Source organism: Ochotona curzoniae, unplaced genomic scaffold, assembly GCF_017591425.1.
Source record: "Ochotona curzoniae isolate NIBS_2020 unplaced genomic scaffold, NIBS_Ocur_1.0 contig_3819, whole genome shotgun sequence".
Lineage (NCBI taxonomy): Eukaryota > Metazoa > Chordata > Mammalia > Lagomorpha > Ochotonidae > Ochotona > Ochotona curzoniae.
The window spans coordinates 48,388,963-48,415,727 of NW_024466004.1; the positions used below are offsets into that span (position 1 = coordinate 48,388,963).

The 26,765-nt window shown below is 38.7% G+C and overlaps 1 protein-coding gene across 2 annotated transcripts in view; it reads right to left on the minus strand.

The window, feature by feature from the left end:
- Positions 1 to 26,765, minus strand: part of FBXL4 (F-box and leucine rich repeat protein 4) — a 54,364-nt gene that overhangs the window by 14,484 nt on the left and 13,115 nt on the right. For both annotated transcript variants that reach the window (XM_040983803.1, XM_040983802.1), the window contains exons 4-5: positions 22,662 to 22,906; positions 14,971 to 15,184 (exon numbers count right to left, since the gene is read on the minus strand). In XM_040983803.1, the coding sequence (XP_040839737.1) occupies positions 14,971 to 15,184; positions 22,662 to 22,906 (459 nt within the window). The remainder of the gene's footprint in view (positions 1 to 14,970; positions 15,185 to 22,661; positions 22,907 to 26,765) is intronic.

Consider the following 26,765-nt stretch of genomic DNA (forward strand, 5'->3'; position numbering starts at 1 on the left):
TCAAACAAATAAATCTAAAGATGTATACATATAAAAAATCCCTCATAGTTGTTTCATCCATTTAATGCCTGTATATCTTATGAGTATGTGATTGTACAATTGGTGTTACCATTACTAGGTTAAGAACTTTCCATGTTTGTATTTTGTGTTTTGTAAAAAGTTTAAACATAACCTTTTGTTGATTTTTAATGCGGTTATGTTTCTACTTTCATGAACTGCAGGGAATACTTTATGCTGCACATCAAATTTTGTCAGCTATTCATTACAAACATCTCTAAATCTGAGATTTGTCTTTTTATTTTGTCTATAGGGTCTTCTGAAATGTGAACTAAAAAGAAAAAGTCATCATTAATAAAAGTCCCTTTTTAGCCAAAAAAGAATATTCTTTCTAATAGTAGCTTTAAGATCTATGGTTAGGTTTGGTGGTGGTGTTATTAAGGATTTATTTTATTTATTTGAAGGGCAGAGAGAAAGAAAAGGAGAGTCTTCCATCCTCTGGTGTACTCTTCAAATGGCCACACTGGCAACAGCTGAGCCAGGCAGGCTGAAGTGAAGAACTAGGAGCTTCTTCCAGGTCTCCTTGGTGGGTGCAGAGCCCAAGCATTTGGACCATCTTCTGCTGCTTTCCTAAGCACATGAGCAGGGAGTTGGATTGGAAGTAGAGCAACTTGGGTGTGAACTGTTGCCCATGTAGGAAGCAAGTGTTACAAGTGGCAGCTTAACACATATCACAGTGCTAGTCACATAGTTAGGTTTTTAACACAACTAGAATTTTTTTGAGGCATTTTTTATTATTATTAATTACGTTGCATTATGTGACAGTTTCATAGGCTCTGGGATTCCCCCAACCCCTTCTTGTGCCCTCCCCCCATGGTGGATTCCCCCACCTTGTTGCAGTATTACAGTTCAAATTCAGTTAAGATTCTTTCATTACAAACATATACCAAGCATAGAGTCCAGCATCTGACTGTCCAGATAAATTCAACAGTTTCTTTGGGAGACCATCTCCAGTCTGAAGGCAGAGCTGGCAGAATATCATCCTGACAACTAGAATTTTTATATGGGGTACTTCAAAACATTCATGGAAAAATGGAATTTAAAAGTCAAGTTTAGGAGTTAAGCCTCTGCCTGTAATGCCAGCATCCCTTTTAAGCACTGGTTTGAGCCCTGTCTGTTCTACTTCCTATCAGGTTCTCAGCTAATGTGTCTGGAAAAGAAAACAAAGGAAGATGGCCAAAGTGCTTAGGACCCTGCTCCCATGTGGGAGATCCAGATGAAACTCTAGGCTCCTGACTTCAGTCTGGCCTGGTCTGGCCCATTGCAACCTTTTAAGGAGCAAAACACTCTCTCCTTGTCACTTTCTGTAACTCTGCCTTTCAAGTAACTTTTTACAAACCTTAAAAAAAAAACTTTTTGAAAAGCTAAGTTTATTCTACTGCAAGAAAAAATAAAAATCCGTGTATATGAGATATGTTTAAAAAGTTCATGGAGGGCCCAGCATGATAACCTAGTGGCTAAAGTCCTTGCCTTGCACGTACTGGGATCCCATATGGCACTGGTTTGTGTTTCAGCTGTCCCATTTCCCATCCAGCCCCCTGCCTGTGGCCTGGGAAAGCAGCTGAGGATGGCACAAAGCCTTGGGATCCTGTACCGACGTGGGAGATCAAGAAGAAGCTCCTGGTTCCTGGTCTCAGATCAGCTCAGTTCCAGCAGTTGCTGTTACTTTGGGAGTGAGCCAGCAGAGAGAAATTCTTTTCTCTCTGTCTCTCCTGTCTGTAAATCTGAGTTTCCATTAAATCAATCAATAAACAGATAGGTAGATACAAAGATATAGATAAATAAAGCTTAAAAAAGAAAATGCATGGAAAGTACACATTATGAAAAAATATGCCTGGATTATAAATATTTTGCACCAAAGTAAACTTTGCTTTTAGTTCCTTTGCTCCATGAACCTTCTTGAAATACCCCAGATTGTATCATAATTTTATTTTCCTTCCTTGTTTCAGGTCAATTTATTGAAGTCTCTATCTGCTTTATCCATCTAGGCAAGTGTTACACTGCTGGGAGAAAAGCAGCCAATAACAGCTAGTGGGCATTCTAGACTTGGTCAATGTCAAATTTGTGTTAATTTTGATATTTGATATCAGTGTGCCAGCACAGTTGCCTATTATTATTTTTTAAAAGATAAGTGGAAGATGACCCCCAGGCCTTGTGCCAGTGGGGTTGGGGGAGGCTGTGGACTGCCTGGGAAAGGAGTTTGGGGGTGTGTGGCAGTAGGGCCACTGAGGGAGTACTTTACAAGATGTGGAATTACCTGGGGGCTTACAAAAACTGGGCTACTGCACTCACAGGTAAAACAAGAGAGTTGAGACCAGATGGTTTAGTGAGGAAAGTGGAGGGCAGGTCTGGATTAGTCCAGTGCAGTTGCTCAAGTGGGAGACCTGGATTGGGTTAGGTGGCATCACACGCTGCCTGACGGCACACATAAAAGCCAGGGATGGGGCCTGCCTGGCAAGGCTAAGCCACAATATGTACCAGTGGTAGGGCAGGGGATGGGCCATGCAAAGCTGGGTCACCAACCACCGCACAGAAGAAGTGGTCTGGGGTCAAATTCTGTAGGGGATACGTACAGGTCTGCAGGTCTGCAGTCCCCATCAGTTTGTGCAAAAGCTGAAGGTGGTGACGTGCCAAACTAAGCATAATCACAGAACTCACCAACACTCACAGGAACTGGGGTTAGGAACCTGCACTACCTGGCTCATACAAATGTCAGGTCAGGATCACTCCAGGCAAGGTTTCTTGGGAGACTCCCCAGCCAGACCACTGAATTCAAACCCTATTCACAGGATATGTGGTCCAATCTTGGAGTGCATGTATTGGGCCTCCTCAGTTGCTGATGCCTGTGAGGGAGAAAGAATGCCCAGATGCACACAGGGCACATGACAGCCAGCTCGTCTAATCCAAAAGAGGACATCAAGGAGTGCCTCATCAGAGGATGGAAAATAGAATAGGGTGCATCACTTTCCTGGGCAAGCTTTGTAGCAAGTGTCTCTGTGAGTAGATGTACTAAGGTGGACTTCGTCACCAATAGACCTTGGATTTTCTCAACCCTGGAGCAGTGAAACCAACAGTATCTCAGAACTATCAAAGCCACTCACATAACACCATTCTTCCCCACATCAAGGTCTCTAAGATGACATCAAATGCCCTCTGACATCCCTGAGTGCTAATGTACCATGTCCAGAAGGAGTGGCTTCCTTCCCTTCTCCCCACCCCCTTACAGATACTGCAGAAAAAGATAAAAAATGGAAAACTTTGTCTCACCCGTCTTCCTCCATGCTTTGACCTCCCTACTATAATCAGTAGCCCACACAGACATAAATTCTATACAGCTATGTAAGCAACAGTAAAATCTGTGATCTTATAAGCCACTAAAAGAAAATGTATATATTTGCATAACATTTAGTTTCAAAGAATTTGTAAAAAATATTATTGGAATTAAAAATTGTATGTTTTTTCCTCTAATTTGTTTTGAGGTTTTAATTTTTCCTAGTATTTCAATCTCAATAAATTTTCAGAAGAGGAATTTGGAACAACAGCTGAAAGATTCCAAGAGCTATTCAAGTACAACAAGCATACATAGAAATAAACAAACATTATTCCAAAATATTTAAACTCAATTACTTTATGGAGATTTACTGTGAATAATCTATTATAAATTGTTATCTTTTACACAGTTTAAATATACAATTTGGTAACTCTTTCACTGATATGTAATCACAACTATAAAAAATATTATTCTGCATGTTAAATTTTAAGATCAACACCATGTAGGCCAACATCTTGTCAGAGCTTATTAAGCCAGCATTTCATACGAGCTGCTCCTTTTCAGATCTAGTTACCTGCTAATGTGCCTGGGAAAGTAACAACAACAACAGCAAAAGTCTCAGATAACGTGGGACCCTATCATCCATGTGAGAGACCTGGCTGGAGTTTCAGGCTCCTGGATTCAGACTGGCCCAGACTCCATCACTGTGGCACTTTGGGGAGTAAATCAGCAGATAGAAGAGCTCTCTGTTTTCCCCCCCTCTGTCATTCTTTTAAATAAATAAATAAATAAATCTTTTTTTCAAAGGTCAAAATTGGGGTAGAGAAGTTACAATTCAGATTCTTCTTTAAAAAGAAAAATGCTAAAGACTGTGACATAAATTAATAAGGCAGCTTATAGAATATTCCAAGAAAAACGTTCCCTAAGCACAACTGCAGATATTTCATAGCAAACCTAGACACAGACAGACTCTCAGCTCTAAAATATAGAATTCAGTATGAGTGGAATGAGCTATCAAATCCCAATAAAATATGTATGACTGGAACAAAATCTAGGGTTAAATATTCACACTCCTCTGCTCCACTCTCCACTCTGCACTCATTTCAGAGCCTCTTTCTATGATGGTGGATCCCTCATACAATACTGAACAAGTTCCATAACAATCCACAAAGGATGACAGTCATCTGCTGAGCTGGACTTGGCAATAACCTTGTTGAATATTCCATCCAAAAAATGCCCTTGGCAAGGGCTAACATTTGGACCCTCATGAAAGCATGCAATAGGAATCTGAGAGATGCATTACTTGTCACTGATTTTCTCAATAATGGCCACTTAGGGCAGTACTCTAGCCCAAAGTGTGCATCTATCTTCTTAAAGCACTTTCTTTTGCTTCTGTTAAGATCAAGGTATCAACCTGTTCTGTACCTTTAAGTATCAGTTTGCAAAGTTCTCCTAAACTCAAAACAACCCCTAATCCTAATCCAGTTTCACTTGGGTCATACTAACATCAATAGAACTGGCTAATCATCTATCTATAACGAATCGTATCCTTTCCAGGTAGACTCCTTTACTGATCACTGTTACGATTCCGTGCACTTTAGGAGTCTGCCCAACTCTGAGATTACTTTCCCTCTCACAGCACTGACAGGTTGGGTTTTGAATGACTGGTGCTGTCAACCTCAGTGACCAAAGAAAAGTACTCTGATTTTAATTACCCCTCTTGGTCTTGGTTATCAACAGAGGCTCCGTCAAACAAGGAGCTTCACCTGCCACACTGTGAGGTCTTAGGGTCTGAGTTGATGCACTGGCTTTGTTAAAAGGGAAATCATCTCTGCTTATCCTTACCAATGTACAATAATGATTTCTTTAAGTCAAGAAATGCAGCAGGTAGGGAGACCACCATACTTGCATGGTAGACAGCCAACTGATGGTATGAAATAAATCATATTCTTTTCAAAAGACAGTTTACATATTTGGTGTGTGTGTGGCAAAGCCAGGCACTTGCTTTTGATGGGGGAAATTTTTACTTAAACATAAACAGACACAGAAAAAGAAAACAGAAGTGTTAACTATCCAACCAAAGTTCAACTACTTTTGTTGTCTTCTAGTTCGTGAAGATGAAGGTAAAAGGGGTCCTTGAGACTGTTGCCACACCTAGGTTGGCCAGGTAAACAGTTGCTGAATCATACTTATGTATTACTCTTATTATTATTATTATTATTTCTTTTTTTCACATTTTATTATTATTGCTATCATTTTATGATACAGTTCCATATTCTCTTATGCCCTCCCCAGTTCCCTCCCCCCCAGTTCCTTTATATAATTACTAACATATAGTTCTTCATAATCAGTCCTATGTTCATCACTGAGGGCATGGACAATGGCAGAGAGTCCAGAATCCTATCGTCAAAATATAATATAAACAGTTTCACTGTAAGTCCATCTTTGTCTGGAAACAGAAATGCCGACCACACTGCATCCTCACATCTGGTTGTTAGTCTCCATTACATAACTACTGTACATTCCCTTAAATGAAAAGTCATGATACAAAATCAACAATAGAAAGGAAAATAGAAATTTACAATGCCATGAAGTTAAATGACATGTTACTAGATATGACAGTCTCCATTACACAACTACTATACCTTCCCTTAAATGAAGAGCCACAAAACAATATCAACATCCAGTGGAAAAAAGAAATTAACAACACCAAGAAGTTAAGCAACATGCTATTAAATGTCTAACGTGTAGCTGAAGAAGTGAAAATCAAGAACTTTCTTGAAGAAAATGATGCCACTGTATGATCTATGAGTCATTGAATGATTTAATCAGAAGAAAGTGTTTTGAAGAGATGAAACCAACAGAAAACAACAAAACCCATGTGATAGAATTTCTGCTGATCTTTGTTGGAGTGTGTCTCGAGTGTGTCTCCTCCAGACAATAAACAGATGGGTTTTGTTTTTTAATCCAGTCTACTAATCTATGATGTTTGACTGAGCTTAAGCAATTTACATTCAGAATTAAATATACATAGGTGGTACTTTGGTCCTGTAATTTAAGGAATGGGTTGTTCATTGATTTAGTCTTCTGTGGTCATTTTACTGGGATGTTCTTCCCGTTTGCCTTTGGTTTTGGTAGGTGCTAGTTCTCTTCTCCGTCAAGAGAACATCTTTAAGTATCATTTGTATGGCAGGTTTGGAAGAGGCAAATTCTTTTAGCTTTTCTTGACTCTGGAAGAATTTTATTTCATTTTCAAAGATGAAAGAAAGCTTTGCTGGGTATGTTATCCTAGGCCGACAATTTTTTTCCTTTAGAATCTGGAATATGTCACTCCATTCTCTTCTTGCCTGTAGAGTTTTCTGTGAGAGATCTCCTGCGAGTTTAACCGGCATTCCTTTATATGCCAATTGATTTTGTTTTCACGTGCACATTTAAGGATCTTTTCCTTATGTTCAGTTGAAGAGAGTTTGATAATCATATGCCTTGGTGAAGATCGCTTTTGATCAAGCCTGTTGGGAGTTCTGTGTCCCTCCTGCAACTTGTTTCCCAATTCTTTCTCCAGATTAGGGAAATTTTCCTTGATTATTTCATTAAACATATTTGCAAACTCAGTTTCTCTTTCTGCACCTTCTGGGACTCCCATAACTCTTATATTTGGCCTCTTACTTGTGTCTTTCAATTCTTGAATACTTTTTTTGGCCTGATCCAGCTCTGCTTCCAGCTTTTTGTTTGCTTCCCCCTGGTGACAGGAAATATCTGCCAATTCTGAGATTCTTTCTTCTGCTTGCTTCATTCTATTTTGGAGACTCTCCACTGTACTTGTAATTTGATCTACTGTGTTCTTAATTTCTGACACACCAGCCTTGATTTACTTTATTGCTTCCTTAAATTCTTTGAACTCTTGCATGAGCTTCTCATTTTTGACCAGAATCTTCAAAATCAGTCTTATGGATTCTGTGTCCCCCATTTTCTCGATGTCTTCCTCAGTTAACTCTGAGGTTGGCATAGTTTTGCTCCTTTGCAGGGGAGTGCTCAGTAATATTCATTGTGCCTTTGTCTCTTCTTTTGTTCTTGGTCATTGTACTTCTGGTTAGCAGAGTCTTCTTCTTGAGGCAGGTTTCTAAGCTACGTCACCCACAGGTCTACAATGCGATTTTACTTATTGCAGTTGGCACACAACTTTTGGCTTGCAGCCACTTGTGCCACAACCTCCAGCGAGTTCCAGGTGTGGCTTCTTATGTCAGATTTCCACCGTGGTCTCCACAGCCCCAGCTCTTGGCTCACCACTCTCCATCTCCTGTGATACCATGCTGAGGCTGCACCATTGTCTCTGCAACCTTTCTCCCTCTTTCGGTTGGAGTGGGTTTCAGGATTAGGGAGACACCAGGTGTCCTATCTAGTTAGGTTGTTGGTGGCGCTGACCTTGTTGGAACCTGTTGGACGTTAGGTCTGGATGCCACACGGACCTATTTTGACCGGTACAATGACACAGTTGGTATTATTTTCCTGCGGGACCTCAGCAAGCTCTCGCGAGCTCAGTACATGCACAGTTCTCTGTTGTCCCCTGCAGTCCCAAAGCGATTGCCACAGTGCGCAAAATGGCGCTCGACATGCTATCACAGCAATTCATGATCTGCTGGCCGTCAGATCCGAGGGCTACCCAGACCTGCCCCAGATGGAACCTGTAGAATGCCACGTCGTTGCAGTTTACCGAGTCAGAAATGAGCTCACTCCCTGCTCAGAGCATGCTCAGTCCTTTCCCTTGCCTTTTCCTCCTTACGCAAAATGGCTCCCAATTAAGCTCTAGGGGGCTGACTGGGCTATGAAATTCACTCTGTTCTCACAATGCCCGACTGAGATCTGCTGCTCTGTCTCTGCTCCTGGTCAGATCAAATGGAACAGCAGGACGGATAGTACTTTGTCTGGGTTCACCTCGCAACCTCCCAGTGAAAGTCCCTTCCCACCTGGTTGCTGGTGGAGTTCCGTCTGCTGTTGGAGTTCAGATCGCCATGCTGGAGTATCATTCACTGCAACACCACACTGCTGTGCCCACTGCTTTCCTGTGTCTGTCAGTCTCCAGGTACCCCTCTGCTGTTGTTCTATCCTTTCCTATTTCCTGAAATATGTCTTCTCTGCTTCATCCTGATTAAATGTTTCTCTGTCTGATTAAACGTGTCCTTACCCTATTCCGCCATCTTGATTCTCAAGCATGTATTACTCTTATATACCAGTTCCCCACCACACCTATAATCAATTTTTTCACTTCTTCAGATTCTTTCAATTTATGCTCTATCATTCTTGAAGTGAGGCAATCAAAACTGGATGCAGGTGTTCCATTTATAGCTCCAACTTTAAAAAAAAAAAAGACTCTTGGTTTTCTTGTCTGCTACTAAGCAACAAAATACATTCTTACTGAGCTCTCTATCAAGCTCCACTCTTACTCCCTCCTTCAGATTTTTTTTTTCAAACAAAGGAAATGTAAACAAGCTCAAACTTTTAACAGCCACCAAGATTGCTTCAGTGATGCACAAGACTCATCTTTACGACCCCCTTTAATCTACTATGTTAAAAAAAAGTGTTCTTGGATCATCCTTTCAAGCTGTATTGATTTGTTACATACAAAAAGCGCCAGTCAAGATGGCTTACCTAACATGAACATATCTTCTCACAATTTGTGGGCTCTTACCCTGAGATGAGGTTGTCGGCAGAGTTGGATTCTTTGTTCTTACTTGGTGGAGAGCAAAGTTCTGATATCCTTCCATGGTCTTCCCTTACGTGTGTTTGCATCCTAACCCTAAGTTCTTTCTCAGACAGCATTAGCGTCCAACCTAATAACTTTACTGAACCTCTGTCAATACTCTGCCTCCAAAATCACACTCCTAAGTACTGAGGGGAAGGATATCAACTCAAGAATTGTGATTTATTTTTGCAAAAACAATGAAGAGTTTAAACTTCTTGTCCATAATAGAAATAAAAGAAAATAATTCCATCTTTCTGATGATATCTGAAACTAAAAAGATGCTTTGGAAAGATACTTTGGTTGGTATTTTACACTTGATTACAATGCTGTGTATATGAGTGACAATGCTGTATTTCCAATTGCAAATTTGGAAACAAATAAGCAGTAAAGGAAACCCTCTATTTCAGAAACAGGCAGCCAAGCTATCAATGTAACTGTTATTATATGCTCTTAGCTACATTGTAACTTATTCACAACATTGAGGCCACAAGATCTAAGTTCAAATCCTTACTTCTAATCACTGATCTGTACACTGGACAATTTATCAATCTTTGGAAATACTAATGCCATCCTTTCTAAGATGGGAATATCATCTACTTCCACATAATAATGTAAAATATCTAGAATAGAGAACATACTCTATTCAATAATATAACCTGTGTCTTCCTAATATTTAGAATTAGGAGTAGAAGTCTCCAAAAGCCTCTAGAATCTGGTATACATACAGACTTGTTTAAATTATGAGATGGCATAATTATAGTTATTAACATGAATTTTAGGCTCACAAGTTATTACACTATAAACCTGGCCACTCTGTAGTGAATCTGTCATAATAGTTACATTTTTAAATTAAAAGGCAGCACTTATTTTATTTCATTTTTCTTCATTTATTTTAGTTTTATTTGAAAGGGGCAGAGACAGAGACACAGACATTCAATACACTTGTTCATTCCCCAAATACCGGCAGCACCTGGTTCTGGCCCAGGCCTAAGCTAAGAGGCTGACTCAGCAAAGTGAGTTTCAGTGAGGTGGCAGAGACCTAAATCCTTTTGAAACCACTGCTACTTTCCCAGGTGCATACATACATGTAAACTTCTTTTACTGTTGAAATCTGAAATCTTCTCAATATCCCTACGTCACAGAATATATCATTTGTATTCTACCAGTCTCTTGAGACAAATTTAGGAAACCTGCACTAGTTAGAAACTTAGACCATGCTGGCATGCACACTTCAAAGCATCTCTTAGAACACAGTTTCACAAAGCATTTTACATCTAAGATCCCCATCTAGCTATTGTTCTCTTCCAAAGCTTGTTTAATAATTAAGTCTACTATATTTTCCCCAAATAATACGAAATTTTAAAATGGGGCATTATCTTGCTTGGGAGTCTCAGACTGCACAGTCCACAAGCCAATAAAATAGTAATTGTGCTACTAAAGCCCAGATATATGTAACATCAGAATGAACATTTCTACCTAAGTGAAGATAGCTAACAATTTTACACTCATACAATAGGGAGTCCCTTTGTCATAGATCGATGAAACCATGAGCCAATACCATATTTCAATTGACATCTGAGGCTTAAAAATCTGGAAATCTGGGGCCAGCATGATGGTTTAGCTGGCTAATTGTCTCCCTACAGCACTGGCATCCCATATTGGGTGTTGGTTTGAGTCCCAGCCACTTCTAATCCAGCTCTCTGTTTCTGGTCCGAGAAATGATCTAAGGATGGCACAAAGGCACTGGGCCCTGTACCCACATGGGATCCCTGGAAGAAGCTGCTGGCTCCCAGCTTCAGACCCGCCCAGCTCCTGCTGCAGCAGCCATCTGGGGAGTGAATCATCGGATGAAACAGAGTTCTCTCTCTCTCTGTGTGTCTTTTTCCCACCTCTCTCTATATATCTGCCTTTGAAGTAAAATAAATATATATTTTTTAGATAGCCTGAAAATCTAAGGCTAGTCTTAACCTAGATCACTAACCTTCACAGGTAGTGCTGGGATGAGAAACTCAATCTCTTCCAGACTGGTCATCCTTCAAATTCTAACTAAGTATTCTGCCCAAAACTGAAAATACGTCAATAAGTATAAGCCCCCATATTTTCAGACTTCCATGTACTGAAAAAAAAAATCTAAGTGCTAGAATAAAAGTACTTATTATGACCTATCACTAAAAGGCTCTCTGCCAGATCCTTCAACAAATAAACTCTATTTAAATTATTCCCATTTGTTCAAATGATTACAGATCAAATTAAAAGACTGGGAGTTTCCCATTTCATTTTGCAAAACTGTCATAACCTTAGCCCAAAACATGATAAAATAGAATAAAAATGAAAACTACTGTTCAGTCTCCCTTAAGGAAGCACATAAAAATAATTACAATTGAAAACATTTACTATGAGCCAGGTACAGTTGAAGACCCTTTACATAAATTTCACAGCAACTCTTTCAGATACATATCATTAAATCTCTCCACGTAATAGAAAAGAAAAAAACAGGGAGTTGAAAACATTGAAATTCAGTTTGGCTACAAAATACTAGAAAATCAACCTACTTATGTATTAAATTAAAAACTACAGGGATTATCTTGTAATGCAAAGACTATTCAATATAAGGCATATTACTAAAAAGATGAGTGTGTTAAGGATGCCTTAAACACTTAATACATATTTTTATTATATATCCTTATTCTAATAACAACGACAAAGACTACTTATCAAAAAGTGACATCAAATAATATATACAAAAAATAAAACCTGCATGATGAGTTGTCCATTTAGTTCACCTATGAAGCCTCACTAGAACAGTACCTAAGACCTTATTAGGTACTCAAATATGTTCTTTTATGTGTAATTTCTTTCTTTTTTTTTTAAAGATTTATTTTTATTATTTTTTCATTGGAAAGGCGGATATACAGAGAGGAGAGACAGAGAGGAAGATCTTCCATCCAATGATTCACTCCCCAAGTGAGCGCAACAGGCCGATACTATGCCTATCCAAAGCCAGGAGCCTCTTCTTGGTCTCCCACACGGGTGCAGGGTCCCAAAGCTTTGGGCCGTCCTCGACTGCTTTCCCGGGCCACAGGCAGGGAGCTGGATGGGAAGCGGGGCTGCCGGGATTAGAACCGGCGCCCATATGGGATCCCGGGCATGCAAGGCGAGGACCTTAACCACTGCGCCACCGCGCCGGGCCCTATGTGTAATTTCTTTAAAAGGCTTTCCCATCATACTAGGAATGACAATGGCAAATGTGCTATAACTATTATTCCCCACAATTTACAGAATTCTAACAAATGCAGTAGCATTGAAAGTACAAAAAAAATTAATTTCTAGACTATATAATAGTGTATTTACAAAACTAGAAAAACCTAAATGAAAACCCACTAGAACAATTTAAAGCATTCAATAAAGTGAGCAAATAATAATAATAATACATAGTCAAAATTAAATGGCAGGTAAAATTGCACCTGAAATCATAACATACAATGGACAAATGTAATAAAAAAGGTACAGGACCTGAAAAAACGACACCATGTTCTAAGATATAAAACAAGACCCACATCAACAGAAAGGAAGCCTTGACTGGAAAGTAAAATGAAATATTGTGAATTTACACCTAACAAAATCTTTGCAGAAAGACACATTTAGAAGAAAAAAAAGCTAAGAATTCACTCAAAAATGTGTTTTAAAAGGCTGAGAAGAGTCTTCTGCTATTAGACAGTAAAACATACCACTAAATAGCCACAAATCACTAATACAACTTCTACAACTATTAATAACAACTACATATTAAGTGCTGTGTTCCAGGTATTGTCCAGGCGCTTTATATATGTAACTTAATCCTAACCATAATCCTATGAGATCCATATTTCTTCTTATTCCCATTCTAGTGGTGAACAAACTAAAATACCAACCGCTTGAATACTTTGATCAAAGTAACAGTCAAGGCAAGCACTGGTACAGTGGTGGAAAGATCATTGAAACAATGTTGTATACAATGATTTGGTGATCTTGATTCATCCTTTTCTTTTTAAAGATTTATTTGTTTATTTTGAAAGAATAACAATGAAAGAGGGAGAGACAGGGAGGAAGACAGAAATGTTTTCCACTCGCAGGTTTATTCCCCAGATGGCCATTATTGCCAACACTGGGCCAAGCTAAAGCCAGAAGCCAGGAACTTCATCCAATCTCCCATTTGAGTGGGAGGGTTCTAAACACGTATACATTCTTCCGACGCTTTTCTCAGGTGTATTAGCAAGGAGCTGCATTGGAAGTGAAACTGGTGGGACATGAACCAGCACCCATATGGGATGCTGGCATTGCAGGCAGTGGCTTTACTCACTAAGCCACAACTCCAGCCCTTAAGTGTCTACTGACTGTTTAGTCTTTACCAAACAATATTTTAGATTCTGGAAGCTTGGCAATGGAAATGACAAACGTTTTTATCATCATTTCTTAAAATGAAGAGACAGAATATCAGCAAGGAAACAAAAAAACTTTTAAGAAAGTGATAAGAATGCTAAAAAGGAAATAAAACAGGTGCTATAACAGAAACAAACCAAAAGGGGCTCTATTTTTCCAAGTAGTCACTTCTGAAAATATATTTAAAGAGCTAAAAAAAAAATTACAATACTTACTGACCTGGAAAACATCTGAGACAGGCAGAAGAGTAAATCCTCCAGACTAGAGCCAGGTCAGAATGCTTAAGTAATAGATGAAAGTACAAAGCACTGCAACAGGATCGGGTGGTTGGGACAAGTGTACAAGACAAGGTGGGTGCTTACTCCAGGAGCCAGGCACATGTGCTCTCACCTGTATCAATACCATTCTTAAGATTCTACCCTACAGCAACAGCAGCATGCACACAACAACCTACGTGCAGAAACACACTCCTGCTAGACAATCTGTAAAGGGAACATTGCTGGGAAAACTACATGCTCTCTATCTGAAATCTAACTTACACTACTCAGTCCTGGAGACATTATTTGAAAAAAAAAAAGTATACTAACACATATGACATGGTTCCATTTTATCAAAATTTTTATTATTTTTTAAATGAGATTCATTAATTATGCTATTAGTAATTTTAGACCCTAAACTCAAACCCAGGACAAATATCACTTTGCCCCCTCTGCCTCCCAAGAAATGCCCTCCTGCTTTGTGTTCACATGCTTCTTCACCTGGGAACATGAACTGCATACCACCACACAAGCTTTAAGAACACAGATAAGAATGATATTTCCCAATAACTTCAAAACATAGTAGCCTCCAAGTAAGCTTGAAATGATTGCAGCAGCTTTAGTAATTGTTTATATATTTATAAAATTCTATTTATGGAGAGAGAGGCAGACAGACAAAACAAACAGTAGGGCTAAAGCCCCAAGTGTTTTTGACTATTTGTGGCATGTCTCCTATGAGGGTGTGGGAACTCAAGTACTTGAACTAGCATCTGCTGTCACCCAGGTGCATGAGCAACAAAGCTCTGTGGGAAGTGGAGTATCTGGGACTAGAACCAGTACTCTGATACAGCTTGTAGATGTCTCACACTTCAGCTTAACCTAATGTAACATAATGCCTTTCTTTTTTCAAAATAAAAATTATTCTCCCTCTTTTCCTTCCTTCTCTTTGCAGTGACAGTTTAATTTATAATCAGAAGTTCAACCCTCCACTAAATAAAGAAGTCAACAAGTAGTAGTAGAAAGAACACTATTCCTCAGGAGCACACACAAGAGCTACAAACACTAATCAAGTCAAAATGTCAACCTGACTCATATACATCACATAATCAGGTAGCATCATAAATTTTGTTTAGAAGTAAAAAACTACATTATAATGAGTAATTAATAGGCACCTAAATATTCCTTTGGCTATTATAGTAGCAAAAATGCAAATAAGTTTCTCTTACCTCCACTTTTGTTCGATAAAGAACAAGTCGTTTAAGGCTGCATAATTTGGCAATGTGGTTGAAAGCTTGAGGTGGCAATTTATCACAGGACGAGAGATTTAATTCCTGCAGATTTGGACACATCTCAGAAATAACCTCCAAGCAAGTTTCATTAAGAAAGTGGCTGCATGATAATTCAAGGCGTACTAATTCAGATCCACAAACCTTCAGAAACCTGTAAAACCATGTGAATGTTATAAACATGCAAGATATTTTGTGTAAGAATTTCAGAATTGTATCACCTCTAAGAAAATACACTGGGACAAATATACTTCAATTAGAAAAATATATAACTTGTTTTGCTTAAGTTCTCATCCACTGCATGCAGAAATAAGCAGAATTAAGACTAAAATAAATCAACCTAAGAATATATAAAATATCAATTAATCTAAGTGGAAAACTAAGAAAGCAGAGTGTATTTTTCTACTTCTTACCTGGTAATTCACATAATACTAGTAATGTAAAAAAAAAAAATAAGGAAACTCTGAACTTAGAAGATTATTGCTCACACACAGCCATTCAGTGCTGGATGATATATCTTGGAAACTATAAGAAGGACAGCTTTCAGTAAGTCTCCTGAGAAACCAGACCAGCTTCCTCTTAAGCAAAATTTAAGTTAGCTTAACTACACAATTGTGATATATTCCTTGTAACTGTTACTATTTACCAGGCTGGCTGCTTCACACTGAAATTATTATAAAATATTCATCACAGTTTCACATAAAAATAATCTAAGGTAAAAGATACAGAATGTTTTATGAGAGCAGGAATCATAGTGTTTATCTTAGTCACAAAGTAATCTAAAAGAAACCGTGAATCTAGAAGCATTTGAATCTGTGAAACTTAACAGCTAGCCAAACTGAATCTTTAAACAGTGCATCCAATATCCTTGTCCAGGTCTCATAACAAAATTTTGCCCATCAGGGCCACATCAGTAACAGAGCTGGTTAATTTATGCCACATATTTTTTTCCCAAATGAGTTGACAAGCTTTGACAAGCTTACAAATCAACATACAAAACAAAATGGAACTAAATCAAATTACATATATAAATCAAGAAAGTAGCACCGGACTTCAAGTCCAAAGATGGATTTTTGCCCTCTTGCTGCTTGCTAGCAGGGACCTAGGAAGAGGCATGCTCCCCAAGTCTCTGCATTTCCTCAGCTGGAGCAGCACCAAGTACAGAACAGTTCTCACCACATGGCCTCGCCATTTTGGATATCAAATATGTGAAGGCAGCTTGTAAAAGTCAAAGCACCCCCCGCAAGTATTAAAATGTACGTTAAAACTTGGCCAATTCACACTTTAACAACATTGAGTTCTATAAATTTACTTTAAATAGATACTTCAAAAAGTTTGTGGAAAATGGAATTAAAAGTTAAGCTTATTTTATTGTGAGATTTCTTTGAACTCCATGTAAAAAAGTGGGGTGTCACAGAAGCCGGTACACCTATATCCCATATAGGCACCAGTTATATGGGCTCTATTTCTGATCCAGCTCTCTGCGTATGACATGGAAAAGCAGCAGAGGATGCCTCAATTTCTTGGGTCCCTGCACCCATGTGGGAGACCTGCAAGAAGCTCTTGGTTTCTGGCTTAGGATCAATGCAGCTTCAGCCACTGAAGCCATTTGGGAAGTGAGGTAGAGAATGGAAGATCTCTCTCTCCTTCTTCTTGTAAATCTGCCTTTCAGATAAAAATAAATACATCTTTATTTATTGTGATTTTGTGTCACAAAGCTTAGGAAAATGAATGTTATAAAAAGCCTACGTATGGAGGATTAAAAAAATTTTCACATCCAAATAAACTGATCTTTTAATTCCATTTTTTCACAGTTCTTGAAGTACCTTCTTGTAAATAATCCAGAAACCTACGCATCTTATTTACACCTGGATGTCCATTTGTTCTTAATCCACAGCAGTTTGTTCTGCTCCCTGTATGCTACTATTTTAAAGGCTGCACTCATTGACTTCTTTCTCAGTCCACTGTTTCAATTATTTGTGACTGTAAAATAGTCACTCCTCATGTGAATCTCTGGGCTCTCTTCTAGCACATCTCATTACTGTTTCCTTTGCTAGCTGTTGTTAGCTGACTTCATTTTTCATTTTATTTGAATACAGAGATCAACAGAGGTCTTTCTTGTGCTGATTCACCTCCCAAATAAACTCAGTAGTCAGACTGGGTCAGGCTTAGGTCAGGAGTCGGAAATCCAGCCAAGTCTCCCATTGCCTTGCAGGATACATATTAGGAAGCTGGATCAGAAGTAGAAGAATTGAACAAGATACTCTGATTGGGATGCAGGCATCCTAGACAGTATCTTAACTGCTGTACCAAATGCCTACCTCATATTAGCTAATGTTTTGTTTGTTTATTTGAGGGACAGACTGACACACACAGAGAGACATACATACACAGACATACACATAGGGAGAGAGAGCAAGAGCCAGAGTGAGCATGAGAATCTCACATTTTGGAGGTTCACTCCAAAAATGCCCTTCCAAAGATTGTAGAATGCTATCAAAGCAGTCAGGAACCCAACTCTTAAACAACAGCAGAATTTCTCTAGCTGACTCAATTGGAAAACAAAATAGAAATGAATGATCACTCATATATTTTCTTTCTTACTGTCAGGGTTCCAATATTGCATGTTTTCTTGACCAATATTCCCATATTCTCTAGCCTACTGACAAAGTCTGTACCATCTGTCTTTCTATAATATTCTTCTTCCCAAGAGGCAGAACAACACCAGACTCAATTAACTACATAAACTTTCTTTCCTTACCGCTCCTCAAGTAATTTTTATTTTAGTACATAATTACATGTGCACTTTTATTTTGATAAGCTTTTTACTACTCTTGTGATGCTAGTGTCTTGAAAGAAGAACGTTAGCGTCTTTGTTTCCTGTAGTCTATTCTTGGTATAGGGTGAATTCTTATAAAGTATTTCTTTATAGTGATAGTTTTGTAGGAAGCTGTAAGTTCAGACAAACAATCCTGAACCAGGTCCACTGCTATAAGAAAAGGAGTCTTTTCTACATATTATGAGGTGAATTAATTTGTCTAGAATAGTATAAATATACAAGAAGTAATTTTCCAAGTGGTAACTTATACTCTAAAATAATTAAAATTACACGAATGGGCAATTTAATCTGCATTTACTCCTCACAAAATAAGACATTAACTCTTCCCAAGGTATAAAAGTATGGGGAGAATTACATGTAAACATCAATGGCATATGATTCATCTTTTGTTTTGTTAGCCGATTCTGAAGTTTTGTAAAGAAATGTATTTAAGATATTTTTAAACCCAATAACCTGGAACATTATTTAAAGCATCTAAACCAAAATAAAACCATGAAATATAACTTCCCAATTAACTATGCTTAGTACTATCCATCAATGGTAGGAAGAAGGAAAAAAGAGTCTTAAAGCTGCCTCTGGGAGTTGACAATCTAAAGAGACAGCCAAATAACATGTACCTAGGTAACTGGATAAGCATATGAATGGGCAATAAGCTCTTTATTTCATGAAAGTATAGCTTTGTGGGATAATATCTAATATAACCTTTGAATCTAGAAACTATCTAATCCCATTCCCTGAAGAAATACATTCTTAGAACAAGTAGAGGAATTGGGGTAAAAACTCGCCCATATATCAGGGTGATTCAGCAAATGTTTGAGAAAAAAAGTGGAGTAAAAACATAAACCCAGCTCAGCTGGGAAAAGAAAAATACGATTAAGCCTTGAAGCACAAACAGGCAGAGAAGGCAAGGAATGTCCATGGCTTTATAGAATCGTGCTATAGAGCAGAATTGCAGTATCTGTGATTTTAAAGAACAATGCTATGCATAGACAGTACTCAAAGTTGCAAATCACAAATCTGTAGCTACAGAAATTTTAACTCATTAGAAATTTTTAAGTTCTCTTTATTCCAATTTAACCTGTTTCTTTGCTACTCTCTGTGATACAAATTTCCTTAAAAGTTCTTTAAAAATTCAGTTAAATAGCTCTTATTTGGAAGAACAGTTTTTAAGTGTCAAAAATAAACTACATCAAACATTTCCTCCATAAACTTGCTCAAGAAGTAGCTCATATCATTTGTGTCTAGTTTTAAAATGTACTTTTCTTCTTTAAAGTATTATAAATAAGTCTTCACAGTAATGAACATAAATAGACCCTACTTATTCATAGATTATTCATTAATAATCAAGCTATGAATATTTATTGTTTATTCTGGGAATGCTGCCTACGAGCCATAATGACTATCAATTCAGCAGTCAAGTCAAGAGGGCCAATAGCAATCAGCAGGCAAAACTCCAACATGTGTTGTTCAAAGAGACACTTTCTGTGAGTTAAACTTTTTATTTTCTCAACAGGAGCAGGGACCACACTTAAAGGCATGCTATCAAGATTTATGGCTTCATTGCCTGAAATGTTGGAAAGTAAGAAATGAACATTACATCTGAACTTCTGTGATTACTCGAATCCCCATAGCAACTAACCTGGGTAAACTGAAAATAGAGAATCGCTGATGAGATAGTAGATGGAAGCTTTGCAAAGAAAAATTCTTATCCATCACCAGCCTAAGATTCAAAATTATTGCTAGGTTTTCTGCTCACATACTAGAATTAGTCTCACAGAAAGCTTTTAGTGGCTGACATTGTGGCTTAGAGAATAAAGCCTTCACCTGCTATGCCAGCATTCCACATGGTTATTCGTTCATGTCCTGCTCGCTGCACTTTGATCCAGCTCCCTGCTAACTGTCTGGGAAAAACAGTGCAATATGGTCCCAGTGTTTGGGCCCTACCATCCACACAGGAACTTCAGATGAACTGATGAAGTATCTGGTTCCTGGTTCGGCTTGACCCAACAGTGCATACTGAAGCTAGTTGGGAAATGAACAAACAGACAAAAGATCCTTGTTTCCTCTTATTTCTTTCTGCCTCTCTCTCCCTCTCCCCTCTTCTCTGTAACTCTGATTTTCAGATAAATATTTTAAATATTTATTTAATATTATCTTTACTAATCATTGTCATGATCATATGAAGCACTTTGCCAAAACCAGATTTCAGCCATTCATTTCCAGCCATTCATTTCTTCAGTGTCTAAAGTATTGCCATCCTATTATTTTATTTATAAAATTATATAAAGGATATGTTGATAGCTAATGTTACACTATTATCTTCCCTAAAGGCTGAAAGCTGGAACTATATCATATCTGATATATCATTTTGGTCAACAACACTCACTATGTTTTACATACAAAGTGTGAAAACAGTGTATTCCTAATAGTGGAAAACATGAGGGAGACATTGATGAGGGCAATCAAAACATCCTATTCGCCCTTGCAAAGTAAGCTATCACCTACTGACAACACTTGTTCAATTGGATCTCAAATTCGGTTAGCTAGTGTCTGATTTGATTGTATATACTCTAAATAGAGTTGTCATTAGCTTTCATTCTTGCTCCCATTGGCAGAGAGGAAAATTTGTAGGTGAAACTGGCATGTCTGGATCAAGGAGAATTACAAAGAACTATGTAGTGGGTGGAGCTCAGAAAACAATATCCCAAAAAACTGATCCAGTGTGCAGCTAGTTATCACTTAATATGCCAGCATCCCACATCAGAGCATGAATTCCCACTTCAGATGCTCCACTTTCAATCCTGCTCCCTACTAACGTGCCTAGGAAAGCAGCAGCAGATACTTGAGTCCTTATGCTAACATCGGAGACTCAGATGGAGTCCCTGGAGTCCTTGCTGTCAGCCTGACCTAGTTTTAGAGTTGCACCCATTTGGGGAATGAACTAGCAAATCAAAGATCTCTTTTGCTCTTCTCACTGACCCTTTCTGTCACTCTGCCTTTCCAATAAATAAAATCTATGAAAACAAAAAATCAATACCCCAACTACAGTACTCTGGCATGCTGAGTCCTCTGCACAAGGTGCTGGAGAGCCTCAGAAGCAGTCTCTGGACCCACATCTCTCTGACCATCTTCTGCCCTCCTGGCTCTTGGTCCCCATCCTTCTCTGAAACAAGTTACAGTCAGCAGAATTCCACTTTCCCAAGTCAGGTCACAGATATTAAAACAAGTCAGAAAGCCTAAGAGTATTTACAACAAGCTTTCCCTACTTATCTAAAGGCTGGTCATATAGAGGTTTGTTGACCTAGCTTTGTCCAAGAGGAGGTCATAAGATGTTCATCAGACCTTCTTTCTAGAAAGACCTTGAACCAGATCCAGAAATGCCACCACAAACAGGCAAAGAAAGCCTCAATGGAGAGGCGTTGCTAGGTTTCCATTTTTTTTTAGAAAGGTCTCCCACTTTGTCTATTATGAATACACCACACCATTTTTGGCCCAGTTACTTCATCAAACTTCAGCATGATGGTTTCCCTTGCATTGATGAACCTTTGTTCTTAGAATTGCTGTATCATGTGAAACCATGATTACAAACATTTCTTAGACTTTTCTCTTACTAATCTGTCTGCAGTTATGGGGATGTCAGAGATGGATGGCCTTTCTGATGAGGAAGAAAGGAATCATGCCCTTTCTGCTACTCATTGTGTTCCAATGAACAGCTGTCAAATATCTAGCAATGGATCCCATCCCCTAGTTCAATTTCTGACAGAAAAGAAACTCAGTGCATCCAGGGTTCCAACATGTGTTCTAGGTTAATTCTGTTTGGGTTTGTTTTTAACCTTTATGCACAAACTACCAATGTTGGTATCTTGAACATGCCACTATTACAAACATTATGACTTCACCCAAATTTAATATCAAATACTTACTTCAGGAATTGCATCTTTTTATAACTTAAAAGGAAACAAGGTTCCATATATTAATTTCTAATTCATACACTACTATTCAAGAATCAGTCTACTGGGGATATGTATAACTATAACTAAAGCAGGATAAAAGAGTATAAATATGTCAATGAAAAATAACAGATTATTTCACCAAAGTTTTTACTTCTTTGTTATTTAGCTTCATAGGAATGAGATTTTATGTAACATAAAATGAGATCATCACCAAAGTTAAAATAAAAACACCTGTTTGCACCATAAGAAAAATTACTGTGGCATTACTAAATGAACATGCACTTGTGTAAGCTTTCAAATGTTTAACAGGTGACATTTAATGGTAAGAAAACTAAATGCTTAAATAGAAAGGAGCAGAAACACCTGGGCAGGTCTGCCAAGTGTGGTCGTCTATTTAGCATGCAATTGCATTTTCAACGTAATTAGTTTAAATGAGCTTCTAAATTTGGGTGATGTATTGCACATGTAATTAAGATTAAATTTAAAATGTTCTATAATAAATTGTTTTCCATTTATGACAAATCACATTAGAGGTAGATTTTGATTTGGAAATAGTTTTTAAAATGTGTTAATCACCTGTGCTGAAAATGCGAAAGAAAAAAAAAGGAGTTCTGTTGAAAGTCACTTGAGATTTTAAAAATGTGAAGCAAAGCTGAATAGTAAAACTTAATCATTTTTATAAACAGCAACATTCTGAACATGACGTGACACAGAAAACGCTTTTTATTTTTGTGAGATATAGAGTATATGTTTGAAATTATATACTGAAGAACAATACAGCATGCTGGTGAGAAAACAGAACAAAACAAAACAAAACCTCAACAAGGCTTTGCACTAACCTGCTAAATCCTGCAACAGAAATGAAGCCCCTATTGCCAGTCCAAGATAGATTAAGCCACTGGACGAGAATGCATCGAGCCTGTAGAAATTCTAAAGAGCTGTCATTTACTTTTGCCCAGTATGGTTGCAGATTGAGGTGGATGTACTGCAGAGGATCACAGCAATGCTGGTTCAGTAGTTTGCAAGTCTGTGCTAATCTACACAGATCTGGTAGTGTAAGATGATTCAGAATCAGTTGAATGAGCTATATGAAACAGAGAAACCAAAATCATTAAGAGTGGAAAAACAGAATTACTTTATAAAGCATGTGTATAATGTGGTCTAACAAAAAACAACAGTCATATATTTTATAACAGTATTTTCACATAGTAAATAAAATCCCAAAGTGTTAAAAATACTTAATATGAAATTATTTTTCAAAGCTGCTCAAAAAATATACTCAGCTCATCTTGACTATCCACTTTTTTAACATATAAAGATGCAATCGGCTGTTGATGACTAAACACTAAACAACTGCATGCCAGACGACAGTGACAGAAAAGAAATGGCTCCCCATCACAGAGTGCTCCCAGCGCAGCAGGGATTAAGTGGTGCGCACAGTGATATATATTACAAGTCTCGACAGTGGCACAGGATGCTGCTAGGGCCCACACAACACACAACTCTAACTTCAAAGGTGAAATGTGTTTGTGTGAGAAGACTTGGTTTTAAAAGGCTGAAGGGCAAAGCAGCTGAGGAGAGTCTAATGGTGAGGACTGAGTGACACTCCCACAAGAAGTTTGGATTTTTCTGGTGCGGCAGCATGGCCTAGCAGCTAAAGTCCTCGCCTTGAATGCCCCGAGATCCCATATGGGCGCCGGTTCTAATCCTGGCAGCTCCACTTCCCATCCAGCTCTCTGCCTGTGGCCTGGGAAAGCAGTTGAGGACGGCCCAAAGCTTTGGGACCCTGCACCCTCGTGGGAGACCTAGAAGAGGTTCCTGGTTCCCGGCTTCGGACAGCACCGGCCGATGTGCTCACTTGGGCAGTGAATCGTGGGATGGAAGATCTTCCTCTCTGTCTCTCCTCCTCTCTGTATATCTGACTTTGTAATAAAAATAAATAACTCTTTAAAAAAAAAAAGAAGTTTCGATTTTTCCTGAAAACAATGACGGGATTTAAACTGCCCATTGACATGCTCTGGACTTGTGTTTCAGGAAGTTCATTGCAGGTGGTGATATTGAAGAGGGCAAGATGGGAGATTACACAGGGGTAATACAGAGTTCCAGCGAAGAGAAGGGGCTATGTAAGCTGGCAGGCACCGATGACAGAGGAGTAAACAGATGCAAAAAATTAAGAAGGTAGTATCAAAAAGGTGTTTGTCTCTAAAGTTATCTCCCTGACATAATCCACAGTTTTTGCTTTTAAATATTTATTTTTTTACCTGAAAGTCAGAATTACAGAGAGGGCGGGATGGAAGCAGAGTGAGAAAGTGAGGGAGGGAAGAGGGGAGGGAGGGAAAAAGAGGGAAAGAGAGACAGAGAATCTTTACCTGCTATGCCACAATACCAACTTCTTATTTTTCCTTCTTTTAAAAGCTGAGTTTTATTTTTAAATATGCTTACAGCTTTTTTGAACCTGAATTTATTTGTATATCATTTGTTTACCCTTTACTGACTATAATGACCAAGTTTTTTTTTTTTTAATTTTATCATATAATTCTGTATAGTCTGGGATTCCCATTCCAAATCCCAATTCCCACCCCCCCCAACTGATTTTTTCCCATGTTATCACAACAGTACATTCTTTCGTAAGGAGTTATAATTCCATCAGTCTGCTCTTTAGGTGTGGCCTGATATTGCTGGTACCAACAATTATAATGACCAAGTTTTAAGAACAATCTAAACACATTAACATTTGACAGCATTTTAACACCTGGATATTAGACAGCATCCCATTAGAATGTGAATACAGCTTTCATTCACCACAGACAATATTTTAATTTTCTCCCCAAACTTAAGGAGTTACACTGGATTTGAACTGAAGCAAATAAAGGTCAAGTTAAAATACAGTTTTCACTTGTCGAGGGCAGACACCAATGCACACACTGTCACTAAGCATCTGTCACGTGGAGCCTTTCAGGTTCCTAACAAGAGTCTGTGCGGCCAGATCCTTGTGCCTTTGCTTTGTTCTTTCCTTTTCATGCCTCTCTCTTTGCCTCCAACCTTCGTCTACCTCTGGTGCATCCACATTAGGGACTGCCCAAGTGGTCCACAAGGCTTTCTGTTTCTCTTAATTTCAGTCTCTTTTCCATGGCGTCTTTTTCATCTGTCAGCTCACATTCTATTAACTCTTGGTAATGTTCAGGCATTAGTACAGTTGTTATTTAACATCCTTCATGAAAGCATTATCGTCTAATTTGAGAATACTTTTAAGCCTGCTGAGCTCTTTTGGAGCATCCTTTGTTTTTTTTTTTTTCAGTATGTGTCTTCCTTTTCCACTTATCCTGAAGCTTTTAGCCATGCTTTACTTTTAGGGTCAAGGTTAATCTTAGCAAGGAGGACTACTCTTCAGTTTGGGGAGGTCAGAGAGCTGCCACCAAGACCTGGCAGGGCCCTCACCTTGTACAGCAGCCTGCAACCCCCAACCAGAGGACATGCGTGGCCCAAGAGACAAAATCCTCCAAGAGCCCCAATTTGTGTAGCTCATTGTGTCTAGCAGGCACCAAACACTCCCAATTGCTCCATTATTTTTTCTGAATGGTGAACAGCTCAGATCTAGCTTAGTTTTCGAACGATTTCTCTTTAAATAACCTAATTTTGAACCAAGGATTCTAAAGCAAAAAAGACCAACTGTGACTAAATGGTATTGGTGTTGTGGCAAAGTGAGTAAAGCCACCTCCTGCAATGCCACTGGCATGGGTGCCAGATCGAGTCCTGGCAGTTTGGCTCCCAATCCACCTCCCTGCTAACAGCCTAAAGCAGGCAGCAGAAGCAGGCCCAAGAGCCTGGGCCCCTATCATGCATGTGGGAGACCCAGGTGAAGCTCCTGGAGTCTGGCTTTTTGCCTACTCCCGCCCTGGTTGTTGTGGCCATTTGGGGAGTGAACCAATAGATGAAGAGTTCACTCTTTCCTTCTCTATCTCTGTAACTCTTCTTTCATAATGAATAAATAAATCTTTTTGTAAATGTTAAAAAGGACAGAAAAAAAGAAGGTTCAGAGTTTTTTATTTACTTTTCTGTAATTACGGCCTTTAAATAATTTTGAGAGGCAGAGAGATGGTGAAAAAGATGACCAGACATAAGGAGAACACTTCTTAAATGTCCACATTGGCTTCGGATTGGGTCAGGCCAAAGCCAAGAGCCAGAAATACAAACCAGTTGGCCCACAGGAGTGCTAGGGACCCAACTACTTGAGCTAACACCTGCTGCGTCCCAGGTGTGTACTGACATGAAGCTAGAACTGGGAGTAGAGCTGAGATTTGAGCCCAGATTCTCAGTTACGCAATGCACACAATCACAACCAGACTTGGCCACCAGGCCAAACACCCATCTTGTAATCATGCCCTTTAACTGAATTGCTCCTCTGCAATTTATGTAGCGTTGTACACTCAGTGTCTCAGTTCAGAATTTTGCTGTTTTGGCGTCAATATACATACAGCAGCAACAATATAATTTTTAAAATAAATTATGAAATGCTAATAAAACATAAACATTGCCTGATCAATGAATGTGCTTTACATAATAAGATTTGAACTAGACATTTAATTCTGCTGCAGCACGTTATGTGATTGCTTATGACACTGCCATCCCATATCAGAATGCCGATTTGAGTGCTAGCTGCCGCCTTCTGATCCAGCTCCCTGTTAATGGATCTGGAAGGCAGTAAAATATGGTCCAGGTACGTGGGCCCTTATTACACATGTAGGAGACCTCAAGAGAATTCCTGGCTCCTGGTTCCACATGACCCATACCTGGTTGTTATAGCCATTTGAGGACATAGTGAACCAGCAGATGGAAGACTTCTTTCTTGCCTCTTTACTGTCTCTCGGTCAGCCTTTCAAATAAATTAATATTATCTTTTTCTAAAATTAATATCAGGTGTGCATTTTGAACCCATCCTTGTA